Source organism: Megachile rotundata, chromosome 1 (assembly GCF_050947335.1).
Source record: "Megachile rotundata isolate GNS110a chromosome 1, iyMegRotu1, whole genome shotgun sequence".
Lineage (NCBI taxonomy): Eukaryota > Metazoa > Arthropoda > Insecta > Hymenoptera > Megachilidae > Megachile > Megachile rotundata.
In genome coordinates, this window is record NC_134983.1 from 2071772 (window position 1) to 2094523 (window position 22752).

Sequence of the window (22752 nt, forward strand, 5' to 3'; positions counted from 1 at the left end):
TTTTTATAGTTTAAATTTTCAGACATTTAAATTTAAAAAATTGAAATTTCTATATCTTTATATTCCCAAATTTCAGTTCAGTAACAAACTTCGTAAATTTTGTAATCTGTTAAATTACCAGATTTTTAAATTTTTATATTCTTCAATTTTCAGAGAGCTAGGATGCAGAATCTTTTTGTTTTATAATTTAAACATTTAACTCTTTGAAAGTTTAAAAACAATCTTCAATTCTCAAAAGTTCCATATTTCTGAATTGTTACACTTTCTATTTACTAACAATAAATTCATAATTTATAAAGTGTAGTATTTCTTAATTTAAAATAATCAAGATTACCAATCTTTAAGTTAAAATATTGAGAATGTTTGAAACTTTAAACTTCGGAATTGATGAATTTAAAAATTGGTATTTAAAAATTTATAAATTTCCAAGTAACACTTCAAAAAATTTAAAAGCTTCTAAATTTTCAAATTGCTAAGTTAAAAAATTTGAAAAGTTAAATTTTTCAAGCTTAACAATTTGGTACTTCAATGTTTCTAAATTTTGAAGTTATCAAATTAAAAAATTTATAAGCATCAAATTGCTAAATATCTGAATTTTTTAATTAAAAATTTAAAGGTTTAAAAATCCTTTTTTTTTGGGACCGAAACTCAGTCCGGGGGTTGGAGCACTTGCCTTTCGGCATCTCTTCCACCCCCGGCGTTGGGTGGTCGGTAAGAAATGTTAGTTAGGTTAGATTAGCTTAGGCCCCTCTACTTTTCTCAACCCGGCTTGGGACGCGCTACGGCAGTTGCCCTCAGGAAGTGTACGCCATCCTGTGGGAACGCAGGAGGCCCCAGCTTCTAGGGAGAGTTAGGTCAGTTATTTAAAATTAATAAATAAATAAATAACTTCTATCCGTGCGGAACGTCATACATCACATTCATCACATGCCACCTCTCCGTTTGCCCACATGCACACACTTCGATCCCACATTCACTCCTGCCCACCAAAAACCTCCCCCCTGCCTAAGGGAAAAGGTACCCTTAAGCAGGGGTCGTCAGGAAATAGCTTTAACACTACGCCCTTAATACTAAATTCTGCCCATATAGCTTAAATATAAAGTAAATATAACCTCTATCTATTGTGCCACGCACAAAATTCCTATTTCATATAGGAGAACAAAATCCTCCTGCTTTCTCCTATTCGGAGAGGTATTCCATTTCAAAGTCTTCCTCCGATTTAAATTCCAGTAGTAGGAAAGGCTCCTTCCTTTTCAAACATACCCTTTCTCCAAGAGGGGGAGGGGTTTGCTGTCCATAAGGTTTAAAAATCTGAAAATACTAAAATTAACAATATTTTGAAATACTGATATTAATCTGCGACATATCTGAATTTCAGAAGTTAATTTATTTTGAAAATGTTTAATTCCCACGAATTTCTCATACCTCATCACTGCATATATCTTGCTGAATGAGGCTCGTGAATTCTTTAGCGAGCACTTAATCTGCCCAACACTGAAATACTAGTACGAAACAAGAGTTTAGAAACAATGGGGAGTTTATTCGTAATGCGCCCATTGAGTACTAAAGTTGTAAGTGAAATATGTCTCTCACGAGTCAGACACAGCAAAATAGTGAAACACGATCCAACGAAGCTTTTACATTCATGAACCAGAATCACACAAAATTTCTAATGTTTACAAACACAGAGTAACGTTCAATTACATACATATTAACGATTTTGAAGGATATGATCAGAATACTATGAAATATTTAACAATAATATTCTACAAAAAATGATTTAAATAAAAGTACCATTAGAAATTGTAATTTTAAAAAAAGATTAAGATATACTTTTGGTTATAATAACATGAAGTTGAAGTTTTATTTCAGAAAAATTATTTACTTAAATAGCGAGTATAACTGATTAGGAAACAAATTTTGCTATGAAATTTATACAGTTATTTTAAATAATTATATTTGTGTTAATATTAAATTTGTTCATTTAGAATACAGTTGCCTTACGTAATGATGCGCCATTGCCCCACACACGTATTTTTGTACACGATATCGGAATGACGAGCGTAACAAATTTAACATGATAAACAAGGGAACTTTCTGTTATTTGGGACGACCTTCAAAATATGAAATTTTCGAATGTATTATGTATAAAAATGAATGTTCTAATTATTTTAAAGACATATTGAACCAATATTAATTTTAATCATTGGTTAATTTATCAGGAACTATACAACGATAAACATACGTATCAGTAAAAGATAAATCAAATTCCACAAATCCAATCAAGTGATTAAATCAAGTACCAAAGATGGGCATGTTTACGAATAAGATATAATAGATAATAAACCAGACATTAATCATGATTTAAGAAATTACTCTTTAATTAAACACAAATTACGTATGAAACGATGTTATTCAAGAACAATAAATAACACTTTATTTGAAGGAAGCAGATAATTAATTTCTAGTACTTGAAAAATGGCATATAATTCAGTAACTTTGTTTTATTTGAAAATTATTAAAATCAAATTTAACTCGAATAATGTTTATTTCTAGTACATACGTAATAAAACGAATGAAATGTTATTAGGATAAAAATTAAATAAGTTGAGAATAATAGACGCTGATCTTACATGGCGTCCACCATGCCAATGTCTTGATTTGGTTACAGACACATCTCAATCCAAACCGGTGACCTGTTGCATATTTGTAAATCAATAATAATCACACTAACTCTAAAATACAATGCATAACAATTAATAAATTTCTAATTCAGTCAACATAGTGTTTGCAATGATGGTAAAAATCGATAAATGTCATGGAGATTAATGCAATTGTCAACACAAACGAGATAAACTGCATACTTATTGCGATATCATTAGTATATTCAGAACAATGAACAATCTCAACATTTACTTTTCTTCGATTAATAAAAATGTAATATAATGATTAAACGTTACAAAAATCACTCGAATACCAATGGATTAATGTAAAAACTAATTCTAGCCAGGATTATGTTCTACTTGGGTAAGGTTGGAGTGCCAGTGGGAGGCAGCCACATAATTTTCACTGCTGTTCTCGGACGGCCAGGGCCGTCCAAATTTGTATCGTTGTCCACCCTCTACCGCGATTCCAACATCTGCTCTATACTGATTTCCTGGTTCGTAGCATGTCTGATCCGCAGACATCGTCACATCGAGCTTTTGCGTGGGCAGATGCGCTGGCCAGCCCTGGAGGCGTCCCGCGTGCCCATCTTCGGTAGCGTCGCGTACGCTGCGGATGTTATATCTGGCGTCGCGGCGCCCTCGAGCCTCAGCCGCTCCTCAGCCGTCCGTCGATTCACAACTCACCCCCACGGTTAGTAATTTTGCGAGCTTTCGTTGCATTTTCACTCTTCGAGAAGAAGTTCTGGTGCTTAGTGAAGCAGGATCGTCTATGATTCGTGCTTAGTGGTGACACAGTGATCATAAAAGATCAATTGATAGAATTTGGTAATCGTCATAAGTTCGAGTAGGTGCGCGAGTATATTTTCTAAAGTGCGGAATGTAAATGGGTTTTAGTTTTTCTGTAAATGTATTTAGAAGTTTAAAAGTGAATAATTGATTACTATCAGAAATCATAGTCATTTGAAATATACTTACAAAATTCAGTCACTACGTTTCATGTTTTTGGAAAGTATGAGAAAGTACATTACGAAAAATATCGGAACAGAACTAGAGAATGCAGCACCAACAAATGAAAGTTGCTTTCAACATAAAGTTGAAACTTTTCTGGAACATTTAAATTAATTTTAGTTTAACAGTCTAATATTATTATTTTATCTCAATCTGTACACTGAACTTTTAATTCTAAACAAATTTGTTTTTATTTTCGTTCGTAAAGGAACAAACAGTATATTAGAAACAGAATACTTAAAGCTTTCAAGCTAGTCGTCGGTGTAAATGAAACTACCTAACCTGAACAAATCTGTTTACAGAGATACTAAAAAAGCAGCAAAATGTGTGACGACGAAGTAGCAGCCCTTGTTGTCGACAATGGCTCCGGTATGTGCAAGGCCGGTTTCGCCGGAGACGACGCGCCCCGCGCCGTCTTCCCGTCGATCGTTGGTCGCCCTCGTCATCAGGGTGTGATGGTCGGTATGGGTCAAAAGGACAGCTATGTCGGTGATGAGGCCCAAAGCAAAAGAGGTATCCTCACCCTGAAATACCCGATCGAGCACGGTATCATCACCAACTGGGATGATATGGAGAAGATCTGGCATCACACCTTCTACAACGAATTGCGTGTGGCCCCTGAGGAACACCCAGTCCTTCTCACCGAAGCCCCCTTGAACCCAAAGGCTAACCGTGAAAAGATGACCCAGATCATGTTCGAAACCTTCAACAGCCCAGCGATGTACGTCGCCATCCAGGCCGTGCTGTCCCTGTACGCCTCCGGTCGTACCACCGGTATCGTCTTGGACTCCGGTGACGGTGTCTCTCACACCGTACCCATCTACGAAGGTTACGCCCTTCCCCATGCCATCCTCCGTCTGGACTTGGCCGGTCGTGATTTGACCGACTACCTCATGAAGATCTTGACCGAAAGAGGTTACAGCTTCACCACCACGGCTGAGCGAGAAATTGTCCGCGATATCAAGGAAAAACTTTGCTATGTCGCCCTGGACTTCGAACAGGAAATGGCCACCGCCGCCGCCAGCACCTCCCTCGAGAAGAGCTACGAGTTGCCTGATGGACAGGTCATCACCATCGGTAATGAGAGGTTCCGTTGCCCAGAAGCTCTCTTCCAGCCTTCCTTCCTGGGTATGGAATCTTGTGGTATCCACGAGACCGTCTACAACTCCATCATGAAGTGCGACGTCGATATCCGTAAGGACTTGTACGCCAACAACGTACTCTCTGGTGGTACCACCATGTACCCCGGTATTGCTGACCGTATGCAGAAGGAAATCACTGCCCTCGCCCCATCGACCATCAAGATCAAGATCATCGCTCCCCCCGAGAGGAAATACTCCGTATGGATCGGTGGATCCATCCTGGCTTCCCTGTCTACCTTCCAGCAGATGTGGATCTCCAAACAGGAATACGACGAATCAGGCCCTGGCATTGTCCACCGCAAGTGCTTCTAAGCGTATCGTCGAGAATCCATCGACATCGCACGAACATCAAGAAAACACCAATCGACCTCAAGGAAATCGTCACTACAACCTGTCGAATTTCTTTGAGTTATCATATCGCTGCAATAAAGAAACGTTATCGGAATATTACAGAATCCGGATTATCATCAGATCTCATCGAATATACATCGTTGTGGTCATGTATATCATTGTAACAAAAACAATGTTCTGGCTGGACCACACAGTTAGAACCCTTTAGTTGTTTGTAAGGGTTTACATTCATCCGTCACGTCATTGCGGCCGAGGAAACCGGCGTAGGTGTGGGACCTCGATACAGAGCTGACTCGTGGATGGCCATTTCTCGTTGAGTATTGAAATGGGGTTCGTTAACGATATTAGACCGTTTAACCTACCTACCAAATGCATCTTTTGACCGTGAAAGGGACATTCTGGGTACACAAGAAAAAAATCAGGAACATCAACGGGAGTGAACCAACTTCGGTGGAAGCTTCGCTTGTTTCACTGTTATGCGAGATTCCTACACCTCCAATGAATTTCTTAATTTCAAAGCAATGTTACCATCAATACACTTCTAATTTTAATTTATTTTGTAAATATTATACACTATATTACTATATATTGTTATACAATGTCAAAAAGTCAAATTAAATATACATTGTCTCATACCATTATTTACACCTTTTGTCTCCACTGTTTTCAATTATTTGTTCGTACATCATCTTCGTCTTTGAGGCATCTCGTTTTTCAAGTTTCTATCGTATAACCGCAAATCTTGATTAAATTTATTGGCAAATCTGCAACATACATCACTATGTTAGCACACGTACACTCAGATGTGATGTAGACTTCTTTTGGCAAATAATGAATGTGAGAGGTGGAGTTTTACGACACTTGGCTTGGGGGAAGGAAAACCGAGGAATGATCCTAATATATATAAATATTCCCCTTACATTTTTCTTTAACCAAAGGAAGCCTAAGTTGCATACAGTTGTATATGGACGATTTAAAATTAATTCATATAACTTTTGTGCGGTTTTTTCTCATATCTTTAATAACTCGGCGCGGTGTACGATATTAGCTGCCAATATTTGAAAACTTAGTAACCAAGTTTGGGAAATAAGTAATCGAATACTGCAATACGTGCCCCATAAAAACACAACAAATGTGGCTAAACGTTTAATCGCATATTTGCATGTTAATTGAATGTCAAGCGTTTATATGCATTTTTCAATTAGCTACGTTTCAACCTTGATATCAAACGTGTTTCACGAGGATCGTAAAGAAGTGTACAACCACATTCCTGTACTTTAAAAGAAACATAGATTGCCGTTTTCTTTACGATATCGAAGCCCGAATATGTATTTGAGAAGAGCCGAAAACCGGCGTTCAAAATGTTTTAAAATAACTATTGTTGTGACGTCGTGTTAACTCATGACCTTGGCCTATTATGACTAATCTACTCCTGAACGGTTCCCTTTGCTATACGCTTTACCCGAACCCACAGAAATGCTTCCCAAAAAAAGTCGGACTTTATTTTTCGACAGACTAATTTATAACTGTCGACACTGCTAGGAGGCTTCGTAACTTTCTGTGAAAAATATTTCATTGCATTCCACGAAAGCCTTTTCCGTCAATAAGGTTCGCCAGAGAACAGGGTTGGCTGATATAAGAGCCGCAGATCCTGTGTTTTATTTTCGTCCCGGTGCGTAATCTCGAAATATTCCTCCTACTCTGATATCTGGTACAAAGAAGAGAATCGGGAGTATCGTGCAGAGATCGAGCTTTATACGGTGTCAGCCTCAGAATTAACACGTCACGACACATTAACTTTGTAACACCGACCTTTATAAATTTATTTTAACATACGTGTTACGTGTAGAATATCTATCCTGTTCACGTACATATGTTTATATATTCAATCTGCAACAAATAGTTTGTTTATTACTTAAACTCTACGTGTGATATTAATTGTTTTCTATTTACTGGTCTAATGAATTGTCTAGAAGTTATAATATTAGTAAATAATACGTATATATATTATTCAGTAATAACATGTATATTAAAAATCCCCATTACCAGTAAGAATATTTATACATATACTAAAAGATGAACGCAAAATTACAATTTTAACACGAAGCATGTCGCCAGGATATGAAAAACTACATGCATACCACAATTTTGGAATAGGATCATAATTCAGAACCGTTCTGCTACGTGTAGCGCTTAAATAATGAAAAATTTTTACAAGCCATGTAATTGGTATCGTTCAAAGTTAACACGGAATAAAAGTAAATGAACACTTCTATTTGACTTGTTTATATTTTCAAAATAAGTGAAATATTCTAATCTTTAAATGATATCTTCATTTAGTAATCAAATTTTTTGTTTATCAATTTTCAAAAATTGGATCAATTGAATGTAGTCCTTAGATATTCGAAGCTAATTACAGTAGCTCTTTGCTAAATGCGTGCGATTGACGCTCTAAAATTACTTTTTATTGAAAGTACTCTTTATCAAGCGACCAAATGCGCATGTTCTTTGAAATTCGTTCGTTCGCTTGTTCCATATGGCAACATACATATGTATAGAGTGTCCTATAAGTTCAGAACCATGTACCACATTACTAAAATACTGTTTTTCTTCTTTTCAGTAGCTTCAGATGTCCGTGTGATATCATTAAGTAAAATTGTTAAAGAAACTATTCTGTGAAGATTTAAGTCTACATTTAACACTCAAGTTCAAAGAATTGGATAATACATGATGATATAACGAGTGGCTATACAACGCGTAATGATATAACATAGAATAGTTATAATAATAAAATGAGTCAGGCTCTGTGCAGACAGACAGATATTCTCTAAATAGAATAGTAAGATAAATACAGGTAACCCCTTTATAACACTACATTCTTACAACACGATTTTGTTTTAACGCGTTTCAAGAAGCGGGGAAATCCCCGAGCAATTCAACATTCCTACAGCACGACTTTGTTTAGATTTTTTGGAAAAAATAGGGCAGAAATTAATATGCTCCAGGAAAAAGCTTAGATGATACTTTTTAAGTAAAAAGCGCTCTCTTTTAATGGCGTTTATTAGTGATGGAAAATGAAATATGATTTAATAGTAATATATAACACTTCTGTTCAATTATAATATTTATTATATCTTTAAATTTCGTTTAATTATATTTAATTATTATGTATTTTTTGATTCTCAATTATGAGAAGAAAATAATATTTACGGTTTTGTTAAATTTAAGGACTTAATCCGGCGTTTGCATTAGTTTAGTAGTGATAAATCTTTTTAAAATTTGATTTCTTTTTAAGATATTACAAGTAATACGTATGAAGATCTTGACATAACACAAAGAAGTTAACAGAAAATTAATCACTATAAAATTTTACTAACAATAAGACAATTTTAAAAATTAATATAAAACTTTATAAAGATGAACTCGCACAAATTGCTGCGTGCAAATCGACATCAATTACTTATACCGATAGATGATAGTCTTTTATCAAAGGCGTTTTCCCGGTCAGTTAACAACTCTTTACTGTATTTTGAATATGTTAACTCATGTGTAGTTTTAATTATGAAAACATTATGTTCCGTAGATAATTTCAATGGTATTAATCAATATTCGATCAATGTTGACTTAAAATTACGTATTTTTGCATTCTCATAATTTACAATCAAATTTAATAATAATGTTTCATAATCAAAAGATATTTGTTGCATAATAGTTTTCATTTAAAATGAAATATATTTGCACGTGCTGTAATAATTAAAGTAAAGTTGAATAATTTGTAAGTATATAAAATGTTACCATCTGTAAATGGTTGACGTGGCAGTAGCTATCATATGTTTGCCATTAATTTACTAGCTCTCTGCTTCATATAACACATATTCACATAATACGAGATTTTTTAGTAACTTAACGACCATGTTACATGAAAATTGGCTGTATATAAGAACATTTTAAATTTTATTAACTTAAATAAATCAATCAATATCATGAATCATTTAAAGATTAAAATTAATATCGATAATATTATATCTACATCATAATGTTAGATAACGAAATGTTAAAATGACAGTTTTGATAACATTTGTAGAGATTTAAAAAAAAATTAATTGATAATGATATCTTGGGATTGTTCATGGAATGACAAATAAAAAAATAAATTTTTTGAAAAATTGATTTCAAATTTTTATTAAATATTCAATCATTTATCATATTTTTCGTAGATAATAATTGTAACTTATACATTATTTTTTTGGCATATTGGTTAGAACGTACATATATGCTAATGTTAGAAATATGTATGTTACTGTAGATTGTAGCTTTTAATGGTGAATCGTAACATTTAAAATTCTTATATAATTGCTCAAAAAACACTAAAAATATTAATATTGCAATATCTTATAAATAAGTTAGTCAGTTGTTATGTTTTATTAAAACATTGACAATAAAGGATTAATTGTTTTTAAAATTCATTGACTTCGCGCATTGGTAAATTAAATAATTAATATTTTCATTGAGTCATCATTGACCCAAAGTGATTTGTTTTGCAGAATGGATGTTGACGGACGAATTCTACATACGTATTTACTATGATTAACCAAACAGTACATTTCCTTTGGAGATTAACCTTGCTTTGTAATAGTAGTAATTATATCTCATGTATCTCATATATCTCAAAATATAAAAAAAAGATTAATCGAATAAATACGTATGAAATATTATTGATTTTTAAGAAAATGAGTATAACAAAATTCAAAAGTTTAATTTAGCTTTGTGCCAGCTTTGTTTTTTTAAATTTAATTTATCAATAGCTGAAGCCAGTGGACGCGGTACTGAAGTCTGTAAACCTTTAAGAATCACTTATTGATTATTTCAAAATATGAAACGACTTAAAATTTGTTGTACAATCTAAAGAACAGATGTAAAATATAAAATATGTAAAATATTTTAACTGAATTGCAGCTCACACTTGTTCTAAGTACGATGTTACGTGCAGCAAAATGACCAAAAACATTTTCAGCAGAAGTCTATTTGTACACGAGATAAATCGGAGCTTTCAGTTTCCATCCGCGTCATTTTCCATGTAGCTAAAGTGCAACCACCTCTCACCATACCCAGCGTCTTTCTCAAACAAAACAACGACCGAAGTATGTAAAACCACTTCCGTATCCAAACAAAAACAACATTCACTTCGTACATTGGAAACTTCGCGAATCAGTAACTTCTGTTCACAACTTAACTCACAAGGTGCATATGGCTACAGCACTGTGATATTTGATATTTTTTATTCCAAACGAGATGCAATGTCTTTAATAAATCAAAAATGTCCAAATGCTTATAAAAACAGTACCTAATTTGCACTCAGTGCAAATATATCATTTATGATAAAATGTGATAATATAGATCAATGACTTTCAAATAAAGTTTCACTATTTCTATCCATTATGTCGAGTCTATTATTTTGAAATTATTGGAATTATAATTTGAGACAATCATCCGAGAACATTCATACAAATAAATTTGTATGAAACATTTTAACTTTTTCACATCTACTTTTAACATAAAATCTTCAAAGTTCAACTTATAATCTGGTTAAACACGAGACCATCCTAGGTTTACGATTGTTGAGTAACGAAAAAGTGATTTTATTATATGAAAGATATATCCTGTGAATACTTGTTTCATATTACATTAAGATCGTGAATGCAACCCTAATGATCGAGAGATTCGATGGGAATGGATACCTTTTGTTACAGACCCATTTTAACGAAATCACCCAAATATCTTTCTCATTTTCATAAGCTTCTGCAAGTTTTATAAATCGTGTCATTACAAAATATGTTCGTTTTGGATGTACACGATGAATAGTTTAAATAATATCTAATATTAAACTTTTGATAAAATTTATTTCTTTTATTTTAAAGTGAAATTGTAAAAATATCACTATGAAATAGTTGGTCAAGGACCAGGGAACTTCAACAAGATTAATTTTCGTGTGAGAGTTCAAATTTTTATTGAACAATTTCAATTACATTTTATTATATAAGTATGTTCTTAATTTGCATATAGTGGATTGTGATAAGTTTTCAAAAATCCCCCAAAAAATTACATCGATGCCTTTGTTTATATCAAATATTGAATTTTATTCACCTTAACTGACAACAGGCATTAAAGCGTAATTAAAGTTAACTTTTATGTTACGTTGTGGTATACAAACGTAATTTATTAGAAATTGTGAGAAAACTGCTTTCGTAAATGCTACAATAAACTTTTTTTAACTTTACTAATATTTTTTTTTACTTTTTGTAGAACTTATACATCCTTTATTAAAAGTATCAACTGTGTACTTACTATGACATAGCACTATAACATATATTTTATGGAAATTATTATATAATTTAAAACGAACTGAAATGGTTCAATAGAGATTTGAACAGCTACATAAAAATAACATCGGCATTGCTTTCTATTATCTAGCCGATTACACAATCCTCTCATTAAAAAATATATTTTGCAATAAAACAATTAATTTTATCAAAACTAGCACTAACTATTTTGTCAACTATTATCTGTCTACGTTTAAAATTCAATATTTATATGATATATAGGTTTGTTCTAACATAATGATATAAGTGTAATGAATGAACATAATTTTACTATTTAAAAACAATATAAATTGATTCTCTATCTACGATAAAATTACCGCAGCTTTCTAGTGTCTAATCGACTGCTTCCATTCCTAATTTCCACAATTTTCAATAGTCTTCAAGCTTCCAAATTTCTATATTTTTCAAAAATTTCAAATTTTCCAAAATCCCTTGTTCTCAAATTCGTAAACGTTCAATAAATAGATGAAAAATATAAATCGATAATTAATGATAATTATAGTGTATGAATAATGCAGAACTAAATAAATGCAAAATAACAATTAAGGTATTCACTACATTATAAACGATGGAAAACTTATAAACGATTTACTCATCAGTTCAAATTAAATATTTCGAATTCACGAATTTACTACATTCATACTATCATATAGTTAATAATGACAGCCTAATGTGAATACCAAAACATTCTGTTAATTCGTTTATTATAGCAATAACAGATACTGTTATTTTAAATGCTTTAGAGAATGAAAACAATGGAATTTGTCATAAAATTCCATGTATTAAAATAAAATTATTAATATTTTACTTCCCAAACACTCTCTCGTCTTATAAAAATTTAACTAAGCAATTTTAGAAACTAGTTAAAATTCAGCAAAATTAAGAGAATACGAGCCATTAAAGTCTTATTCACTCGATTAATAAAAAACGAACAATTTTTTCGTATGTATAGTTTTTGTGAGTAGAATATAAAGTTCTCACAAATAATTGATTGCAATAAAGATTAAAAAACGAATTTAAATAATGCGTTCATATCGTGTTATAAAAAATAAAGAAATACGATTAATTTCATCGTCATAAAGTTGAGGATGCATCCACAAAAATAATTAGAAACGATGACTTGAGTATTAATTTTACCACATAAACAAGAAAATAATTACATTTTTATCCTTTTTTTCTTCTGGTTACTATGCTACATTTGATTATAATTTATTATTGTTTATTAGCAGAAGCATATATTATGATTCCAGAAAATTCTTCAGAAAAATTGGAAAAATAATAAGTAAATGCCATTCTACTTTGTAAAAAGTTATAAATAATTGTACAAGTCTCGGTACATTGTATAATATAGCAGCGCCAGGAAGGAAGAGAATTTTGTGTAAATTGGGTAAATGGTATTTAATTGAACAAATCAATGTAATTTCTAAAATAAGTATTTCTAAATCGACAGCAGACATTGCACAAGGAATTACGAAATTTGCTTTAACAAAACAGATACGCAGAGTTTTGCGAGATAACGTCTGCAATTAAAGAGTAGCTTATAAGTGATTGTACATTTTCAAGATCAATAGAATTAAACATTTAGAATTCGAAAAAAAATATATTATATCATAGTAATGTGACACTCTCTGACAAGGCAAAAATCAGTTTATTCAATTCAAATGTTAAAATTGTGGGGGGGGGGGTTGGAGGGGGGGGGGGGGGGGGGAGTGGAAAGAACATTTAATGAAAATAACATGATCCTAATTATAAAGCGTGAAGAATTATTAATGTTATGGGGCTACATAATAGCTAATGGAGTATGAAATATTAAGTTTAAAAATTCAACCACGGACAAAATTAAATATTTCAATGCTTAAAAATAATTTGTAGAAATTAGCTGAAAATTTGCAATGGCATTTTCAATATTATTTTCAGCATGATAACGATTTGAATCATTCAGCATACTTTGATAATGAATGTCTCATACAATGTATCAAAATTATTAAATAAGCTACCACAGTCATCCAGTTCAAAATTTCTAACAGGAATTGAAAAAAAATTAAGAAATAGTGCAGTAAGAAATAAAATAAGGACAAAAATTACAATTATGACAATATGGAAAAATATCTTAACCTTTGTAACAAAAGTTTATTGGAATCTATGCTAAAACGGTTAAAGTTGTAATATAGAGGAATACGTGACAAAATATTAGAACTAGAACTGTTTGTTCTCTTCTCTGTTATATGTTTGTAAATTTGTTGCATGTACGCACAATTATAATGTTAGAATGTACTATATATACTTATATTTGTTAACGAAATGGCACGAATGTATTGTCTAAGTTCTTTTTTAATAATTTATTATTTGTCCTATTCTCACATTATGTATGAAAATATTTGATTTATAAATTATTGTTAAGATTTATATAATTTATGTACGCTCAGTTTTGTGAGTAATTATATATCTAATAAGCCAAGATTTGTTTCTCGATTCTGTTATCGACAGGATTTGTTTAAATAATCTAAATTTGAACTATGTTTTATACTGAATCTGATATTGAAACATAACAAAACAATTAGACAATAGAGTTTAAACTTTAATCTAAGTTATAAAAACTATTATTATTATTATATATATTATTACACTATTATTGAAAAAACGGCTGTTCATAATACACCAAATGTCATTAAAATCTGTCAAAATGATGTTAAAATTTGTCACCGGCAGAACTCTTAAATAATGAATTTAAACTACACTCTACATTGAATTTTATATTACAATAAAATAAATTAAATGACAAGTAGAATTCAAACTTTTAACTGAAGTATAAATAAAATTTACACTATTATTAAAACTTCAGCCTTTAATAGTACAGAGGGATAAGAAAAATGAATCGAAAGACACGTACGGAGGACGAACGCGGAGCGTTTGTAAAGAGATGTATTTTCCACGGTCCGCTTAGGGCCTGGGGCCGCCTAGTTCGGCGAGCGTCGCGACGCCACGCGAGGCAAGCCTTTTTCGTGCCTGTCGGGCAAGCACCATCCCACAAGAATGCGGGGGCGTTCTGACGAGAGCATATATTCGACGTCGCGACGCTCCCAAGGCACAGACGCCACTCCAACTCTGTCCCGTGCACGGTACGTACACAGAAAACTGTTTTTTTTTTCTGGAAGCGATCATTCTACTTGGATACTATCGGCTACTCGCGAACGATCCTCGATACTCGATCGATTGTACCTGCCTTTTCGATCGATTCGATTCGAACGAAAGGAAGTCCTTCAAGAACGTAGCGGGTGGACTTTTAAAGGAGCGGTCGAGTTCCTTCCGGTATCTCGTATCTGAAATAGCATCGGGGGTTGATTACGTTTGAAGACAAGGTAAAAGCGTAGCTTCGTTCAATCAAAATCTGTTAATCAGTCAAACGATATTTCTTTATCGCTTTCATTGCAAATTGTTCCAATAGCTCAAGTTAAATATGATACTTCTGCTTTGGCACTATTTCAAGACGATACTTCGGTGTTACTGAAGTAATGGAAACTAATCGTGAATGACTTAATATTCTTTAACTGATTATAAATAATGACATACGCTTTTGTAATAGTTACTTGATTTGTAACATCAGACGGGGAAGGTATTAGAGTTAGAATTAACTAATTGTGAAATTACAATGAATTCGTTTCTTATTGTCTTCCAATCGTTCGAATAATTTTAACTGACTGAATTTTTTATTAATTTTGTTTTATTCGTGCTATCGTATAGTTATTTTGTTAATATGGTTAATGCTTGGATTAGTTCTCTGTCTCGGTGAATAAAATTCAACAGTGGTCTCTGTGACTTGTAATAGTACCCGACAGTATCCAGTATTACATAACTCTTTTTCAAAATTATAAACATTTCACTTAACTGTGAATTTGTTTAGCAGTTCTCATTAATAACAAACGCATAATTAAATTTTTTAAGAAATATACTATAAACGGACTTTTGTACTTTATTATTAAAATTAAATTAAGTTTTGTACCCTTATATTTAAATTAAATAAAATTTCGTACTCCGTTATTTCAATTAAATTCTTTTGTTATTAAAATATATTTTCAGAAAAGTTTAAACAGAATGTTAACTGCAAACTTTAAGAAATAATTTTACATACAATTAAATCACATCTTTCACAACTTTAAAATACGAAAATAAATCTATTAGCATTCTTTAACATTATTCAAATTGTCAATAGTACTTTAAAAAAATAAAGTTAAACATAAAAATGCTTTTAAAATATCGAAATTTTACTGGTAATGTCTACTATTTGTATTTCCAAGCAAAAATGATAAAGTCCGTCTACATTTACTTCAAATATTCTAGAATTCAGTTTTCTCAAACAAAACATGGCCCATAACAACGACATAGTTCTAATAATTTAGAATTCGAAGAACATAGAATCAAAATAATAAAAATTCAAAGAAAGTATTTTTACTTATTCCTAATATTTTTTGCAATTCAGAAGGTACTTTTCAACTACGATGCTTTTTTAAAGTTTGCTAACGTTCGAAATCAATATTTCGCGTGTGAACTTCTTCCTTCGTATTTAAAATTCTTCTAAACAACTAATCACAAGTGCCAAAAATACGCTTACGAGGCGAATGGCCGGCTCTATCGTCATGTTTAGGCATATTCGAGGTCTTTGCCCGTGTGCGAAGCTCATCCTTTTGTGAGCAGAGCATAATTTTGGCACGCGCGGGCCTCGTCGTTATGCTTCATCCTCTTGGTCCGATCCGAGCCGCGCCGAGCGCTGCTGCTCACCATAATCGTCGCTTGCACTTATTAGGGATCGTCCGTCGATCGTACGTCTAAAGTTAGCGTCGCGGCACTATTTCGGTGCGCCGCGACGCCGGGGCCGCTTGCCTATCGTTTTATAGGCAATTGGGTCAATTCTGGCGGACACCACAGCTTTCCCTGAAAACTTCGCCGAGTCGTTTTTGATTTTTATCGCGTTCTTTTTTAACTGACTTTGCTTTACGCTTCAACGGTATATTACTGAACGGAAGATTGTTTTTTCTCGTCTATAAATTATTTCACAAATTTTAGTTTCTTCTTGATTACTCGCGTTACCGATAAATCATTTATTTCTTATCCACTGGTAGAGCTTAAAATGCATTTCAATTACTTACGTCTGATTTAACAGAATTTAAAAGTAGATGAAACTTGAAATTCTTCTATCGTGGTAATAGATATGTCACGGTGACGTCTGAAAATATTATAGTCATCTTAAAATCAAATGCAAACAATCCACACGTCCGATTAAGTGGCAGTGTCTCAAGGCTTTAGTATTATCAACTTCAACATCGTAAATATGAACAAATAAACATCTAGTGAAATGTAACATTCCTACGTGGTTTCTGCGTATTATCTATATGTAATAATCCTACGTGTTAATGAAATCGACAAATACTACCCAGCAAACAACAACTAGGAACCAAGAACGGACGCGATTTCTGTTACAGAGAAATAAAATCGAGGAAGAAACAAAATGTGTGACGACGAAGTAGCAGCCCTTGTTGTCGACAATGGCTCCGGTATGTGCAAGGCCGGTTTCGCCGGAGACGACGCGCCCCGCGCCGTCTTCCCGTCGATCGTTGGTCGCCCTCGTCATCAGGGTGTGATGGTCGGTATGGGTCAAAAGGACAGCTATGTCGGTGATGAGGCCCAAAGCAAAAGAGGTATCCTCACCCTGAAATACCCGATCGAGCACGGTATCATCACCAACTGGGATGATATGGAGAAGATCTGGCATCACACCTTCTACAACGAATTGCGTGTGGCCCCTGAGGAACACCCAGTCCTTCTCACCGAAGCCCCCTTGAACCCAAAGGCTAACCGTGAAAAGATGACCCAGATCATGTTCGAAACCTTCAACAGCCCAGCGATGTACGTCGCCATCCAGGCCGTGCTGTCCCTGTACGCCTCCGGTCGTACCACCGGTATCGTCTTGGACTCCGGTGACGGTGTCTCTCACACCGTACCCATCTACGAAGGTTACGCCCTTCCCCATGCCATCCTCCGTCTGGACTTGGCCGGTCGTGATTTGACCGACTACCTCATGAAGATCTTGACCGAAAGAGGTTACAGCTTCACCACTACGGCTGAGCGAGAAATTGTCCGCGATATCAAGGAAAAACTTTGCTATGTCGCCCTGGACTTCGAACAGGAAATGGCCACCGCCGCCGCCAGCACCTCCCTCGAGAAGAGCTACGAGTTGCCTGATGGACAGGTCATCACCATCGGTAATGAGAGGTTCCGTTGCCCAGAAGCTCTCTTCCAGCCTTCCTTCCTGGGTATGGAATCTTGTGGTATCCACGAGACCGTCTACAACTCCATCATGAAGTGCGACGTCGATATCCGTAAGGACTTGTACGCTAACAACGTACTCTCTGGTGGTACCACCATGTACCCCGGTATTGCTGACCGTATGCAGAAGGAAATCACTGCCCTCGCCCCATCGACCATCAAGATCAAGATCATCGCTCCCCCCGAGAGGAAATACTCCGTATGGATCGGTGGATCCATCCTGGCCTCCCTGTCCACCTTCCAACAGATGTGGATTTCCAAACAGGAGTACGACGAGTCCGGCCCAGGCATCGTTCACCGCAAGTGCTTCTAAGCAGTTATGCTCGATTCAAATTATTATTAATATCAATATTGTTATTGCTACACCTTTTCCCAAAATGCACCGTTCACTGCCGTTTCGCTTCGTTTAGTTGCGTCTCCGTTAGTTCAATCCTATCGGCACTGTTTCTATGTGGCGGTGAGATTTTTTCCGACGAACATGGTCTGAACATATACGTCATCTTTTGTATATAAGTTTACATCTACGGAATAAATCAGTCTTATATTCTTACAACGAATCAAAAAGTAACTATTCATTTTGTGATTCCCTGAACGAAAGTTAAAATGTTTGAAAATACTAATTGACTTCCACTTACAGTACACCTTTAGTGTACTGCATTGAATCGAATTATGAAACGTTGCATCCTTTTAGTTGGCTGGTCTAATCAAAATACTATTCGTCACTGTGTTATGATTAAAATGCATTATATTAAAAAATGGGTCGGTCAAGTAAATGACGTGCATTTAAGAATTGAATACAATACACATTAAGGGTGAATTGGAAAAAGGGGGGTAGGTTCGGTTACTATACACCGATAATTATACAAAACGAGAGAAGTAAACGGAATACATGGTTTCGGTACTAAACAAAATTTGTAGGATACATTTTATTAAATTCTTGTATAAAAATCACTCTAATGGCACTCGTACTTTGTATATACATGACATATACATATTTTGAAGGGGGTAGTATGCATCATCTACCATGCATGGGAGTTGAATCATACGTGGGGATAAGTCATTCCTTCTACCAAAATTACCGGGAATATCCAATTTGGCTCCTTCGAATTTAGCAAGTATAGATGCACCCTCATTCAGGAACAGATCCCTGTATACTGTTGGCTTGTTCCTTTAGTGTAGTCCAGATCTTGAGTGTTTGATTTGTTTGATTCCCTCAAATTTCAATAGCTGCAACATTTTTATTTCTTTAATATAATTTCTAACTCACACTTATAAAAAATTTGATTTGACATCTGGTATGAAATTGTTAACTGAAATGTTCAGTTATTTCTGTCTGATTGGTGTGCAAACAATTGTTTTGATTTTTCAAAACTCGTTCAATTTTCCATACATACACATAAAGCAATATTTTCCTTCATTAAAATTAAATTTCAAAACGAAGCTATTTAAATTCTAAATTAAACTTTTTTACGCGTCCAAGTAAAAATCATGCGTTAAAATATAACTTAAGATCTTAAATGCCATTTTGTCAGTTAGCTTCATGCTGTTATATTACTATTTAATTTAGCAAGCAGATAAGAATCGTTTAAAAAATATTCTGATCCAACATTCGTTCATACATTGAGGAAAGATATTTATCACCTGTGATTGTTCCATATCTTGTCATCCTGCTGCACTTGCGAACTTTTCGTAAAATCCACTACCACGTACATGTATACGGAATTCCATGTGGAAGCTTCTTTGCAATATAGACGTGCCGTTTCGGGGTTGATACTCAGCAATGCGAATCTGCGATTTGGTCCGATGGTTCAACCGTGGCTCTAGCGAAAATGTGGAGGGGATCGGTGGTGGCTCGAGCTACGTCGTCGCCCCGTGCACTCCCAATTATAGAAAGCAGCTTATTCGTATACACCCAGGACTTCTCAAACTTTTATGGACCGATACCTACTTTTAAAAACGGTCATTCTTGTGACCAAATCGCTTATTATGCGTTATATTTAAAAATCCCACAATTCCAAAATTTTAGTCTTAAAATGCAAAAACTCCTAAAAGTCTTAAAGTCCTCCAATTCATACATTTTAATATTCTAAAGTCTCAAACACCTTAAGTTCAAGTGTTCAAAAATTCAATGAACAGAATAATAATTTTTATAGATTCACTTATCTGCATATGTTTGAAGGAAAATGGGGGTTGAATAAAAAATATTAATGCTTCAAAACTGTGATCGACTAAAAAATCGAACCACTTTCGCAATCGTAAATTGAGACTTTCAACATTGAAACTGACTTCGTATGTCGGCCATAATTTAGATTTTTATCATTGGCACGATGCGTATGAAAATATACGTTTATGATCATAAATGATGGATCGAAATGTATCCACCTAGCCGTGTTTTGACAGTTAGACTTTGATTCATTCCCACAAATTCTTTAAATTCGTGAAATGACACTAAATTCTTGCTACTTTTATTCTTTATAAAAATGTAATTATTTATAACTTTCATAAACCTTTGAAGCAAATATAAGTAGGTACTAACAAATTATCTAATTTTTTTTTAATTAAGCATGAGATTGAAATTTTGTATCTGTTTCAAATTGATTATAATTATAACTCGCGTATCCCAGATGAAGGTGTATAGATTGTACATTCATCAAGAACATTTGTATGCACTATTTTCAGCATAAACGAGTGACTCAGAGTTCTCCTATTAGCTGAATATACATATAGACCTAATTCAGAAACATCATAGTATCAAAGGAAATATTCATTCTTGCATGGGTCTATAAATAATTAAGGAATTGATTTATCGAGTGCCTTTTATGTGGAATATACGTCATTATCGTCGTAATTCTTGCACTGATCATCCATTCTTCAATTTAAAACAAATTTTAAAAAATATGTACCAATTTCCTGTTAGGAATTTTAATTTAATTTAATTTAATTTTTTATTTAAATGATTTAATCTTAATTCTGTTGGAAATCATTAACTGAAAAATAAATTTCATGATTTTTATATTAAAAGATTAACTCGTCTTAAAAAAGTATTCATGAACACATTTATGCGACAAACCTTTTTTTTATATTTAGAAACCATAATTTAAAATAAATTATATGAAATTAATTATTCTCATATTGACTAAATTTCAATCATAAATAATTTCACTTTCGCAATTAATAATTTAACATCGATTACACAATTGTCATATTAGTCGAAAGTGATTTGTGGCTTTCGCCTTCGATAATAAAATGTGATATCAATTGATCGTAAATCAAATTAAATTCAGTTATATGAAAAGTTTCATGAAAATTTGTATGCAATTAGAACAATTTTTTTTATAAATAGTATCTAAATATAGATTATATAAAATAAAAAAATTTCCATATTAAATCAATAATAAAATTTATAATTTTCATGTCAGTTGATTACACACGAATTTTAGCTGAATTTTAAAAATGTTCTTATTCGTGAAAACATTTATCCAAGTAACAATTTTTTGTTATTAATTATGTGAGACTTATGATGCAAAACTTATAAAATCAATAATCAATTTCATCATTATTATATTAATTAATATTTTTAAAAAGAACCGAAGAAAATATTTCTGCAATTAACTACTGTTTTGCCAATCATCGTTTTACATTATTACTTCTCAGAATCATCATATTAAGTCAATAATAAAACGCATAGCTTTAATATTAATTGATTACAAGTCAATCTTAACTCACTTCTAAGAAACTTAAATTTACATATACATACGAGTTTCGATATCCTTATCAATTAAGGAATTATACGATAAAGAAATTGCTTATGAAAATATTTAAATAGCTAATCATAAATCATTTTTCTTTTGTGAATCAAAATCTAGCGTTAATTATATAGACTTAATCGTTCCTACACTAGCTCAAAATAATAATTTTAAGACTGACCAATTTTTAGACGAACATACTACTTCGCTTTCATAAATTATAATTTAATATAAATTATGAATTTCTTAATCTTTATATTAACTTAATAACAAAACAAAGTTTACAATCTGCATAATAATTAATTTTAAATAAATTTTAATTCACTTTTAAAAATTTTCTCATAAATATTTTATATAATTAAACAAATAGTTTTTTATTTGTTATTTAATGCCGTTTATAATCATAATAATTTTTATATTAACTCGCTAACAAATTTCATAACATTTATATCAATTAATTTGAAATAAATCTGAATTCACTTTTTAAAAATTACTCATTAATATCTTATGTAACTAATTAAATAATCAAAGTAATTAAACTATTTTTTACTTGAATTTTACGATTCCCATAGATTTCATAATCTTCATATTGATTAGTTTAAAGTAAGTCTTAAGCTACTTTTAAAATGTACTCACGAATACCTTACGTAACTTATTAAATTCCCATATTAACTTAAGAATAATGTGTCAGTATTTATACCAGTTAATTTTCAATAGATTTTACTTTCTTTTAAAAAGTACTTAGACAAATCGTTACGCGTTCAAATCATTTATGAGCATCATAATCTTCACACTAATTCGATAATAAATTTCATAATTATTTCATTTATTAATCTCACATAAATCTTAACTCAATTTTAAAAGGTAGGTACTTAACACAATCTTTACGCACCTAAACTATTTTTTTATATCACACTAATTTAACATCAATTAAATGGAACTTCATAATCATCACAAAAGTGAACTTTTATAAAAGTCATTTCATGTAACCTAACAGAAATATCGAAAAATTAAGTGAACCTAACCTCGCCGGTACATAAGTCCGAAATTGTCACTGACAAAGCAAGGCAGAATCGATGATAACATCGATGCCCTTCGACCCTTGGTGAATTAGCACCCGAAGAACGACGTCCCTGGC

At 32.8% G+C, this 22752-nt stretch overlaps 2 protein-coding genes and 1 long non-coding RNA gene across 8 annotated transcripts; 2 read left to right on the plus strand and 1 right to left on the minus strand.

Moving 5' to 3' along the window:
- Positions 1-1301: 1301 nt before the first annotated feature.
- LOC105663373 (uncharacterized) lies at positions 1302-20771 on the minus strand. 6 transcript variants are annotated; one of them, XR_013039069.1, is made up of 6 exons: positions 19510-20770; positions 18948-19095; positions 16692-16768; positions 16157-16583; positions 14438-14867; positions 5702-5931 (listed from the first exon to the last, which is right to left on the minus strand). It is a non-coding gene; the product is annotated as an uncharacterized LOC105663373 (long non-coding RNA). The 6 variants fall into 6 exon arrangements; XR_013039066.1 differs by having other exon boundaries at positions 16157-16768; positions 19510-20771; XR_013039068.1 differs by lacking the exon at positions 14438-14867 and having other exon boundaries at positions 16157-16768; positions 19510-20764.
- On the plus strand, positions 3203-5808 carry LOC100875085 (actin, clone 205). The gene is made up of 2 exons (XM_003706049.3): positions 3203-3357; positions 3977-5808. The coding sequence occupies exon 2, from the start codon at positions 3998-4000 to the stop codon at positions 5126-5128; it is 1131 nt and encodes a 376-aa protein (XP_003706097.2). The 5' UTR covers positions 3203-3357; positions 3977-3997; the 3' UTR covers positions 5129-5808.
- Positions 14527-18432, plus strand: LOC100875200 (actin, clone 205). Its single transcript, XM_003706050.3, has 2 exons — positions 14527-14666; positions 17025-18432. The coding sequence occupies exon 2, from the start codon at positions 17051-17053 to the stop codon at positions 18179-18181; it is 1131 nt and encodes a 376-aa protein (XP_003706098.2). The 5' UTR covers positions 14527-14666; positions 17025-17050; the 3' UTR covers positions 18182-18432.
- Positions 20772-22752: the final 1981 nt, after the last annotated feature.

Bases quoted from the DNA above. Each gene is read 5' to 3' on its own strand.
- LOC100875085 (XM_003706049.3), top strand. From the start codon at position 3,998: ATGTGTGACGACGAAGTAGCAGCCCTTGTTGTCGACAATGGCTCCGGT.
- LOC100875200 (XM_003706050.3), top strand. From the start codon at position 17,051: ATGTGTGACGACGAAGTAGCAGCCCTTGTTGTCGACAATGGCTCCGGT.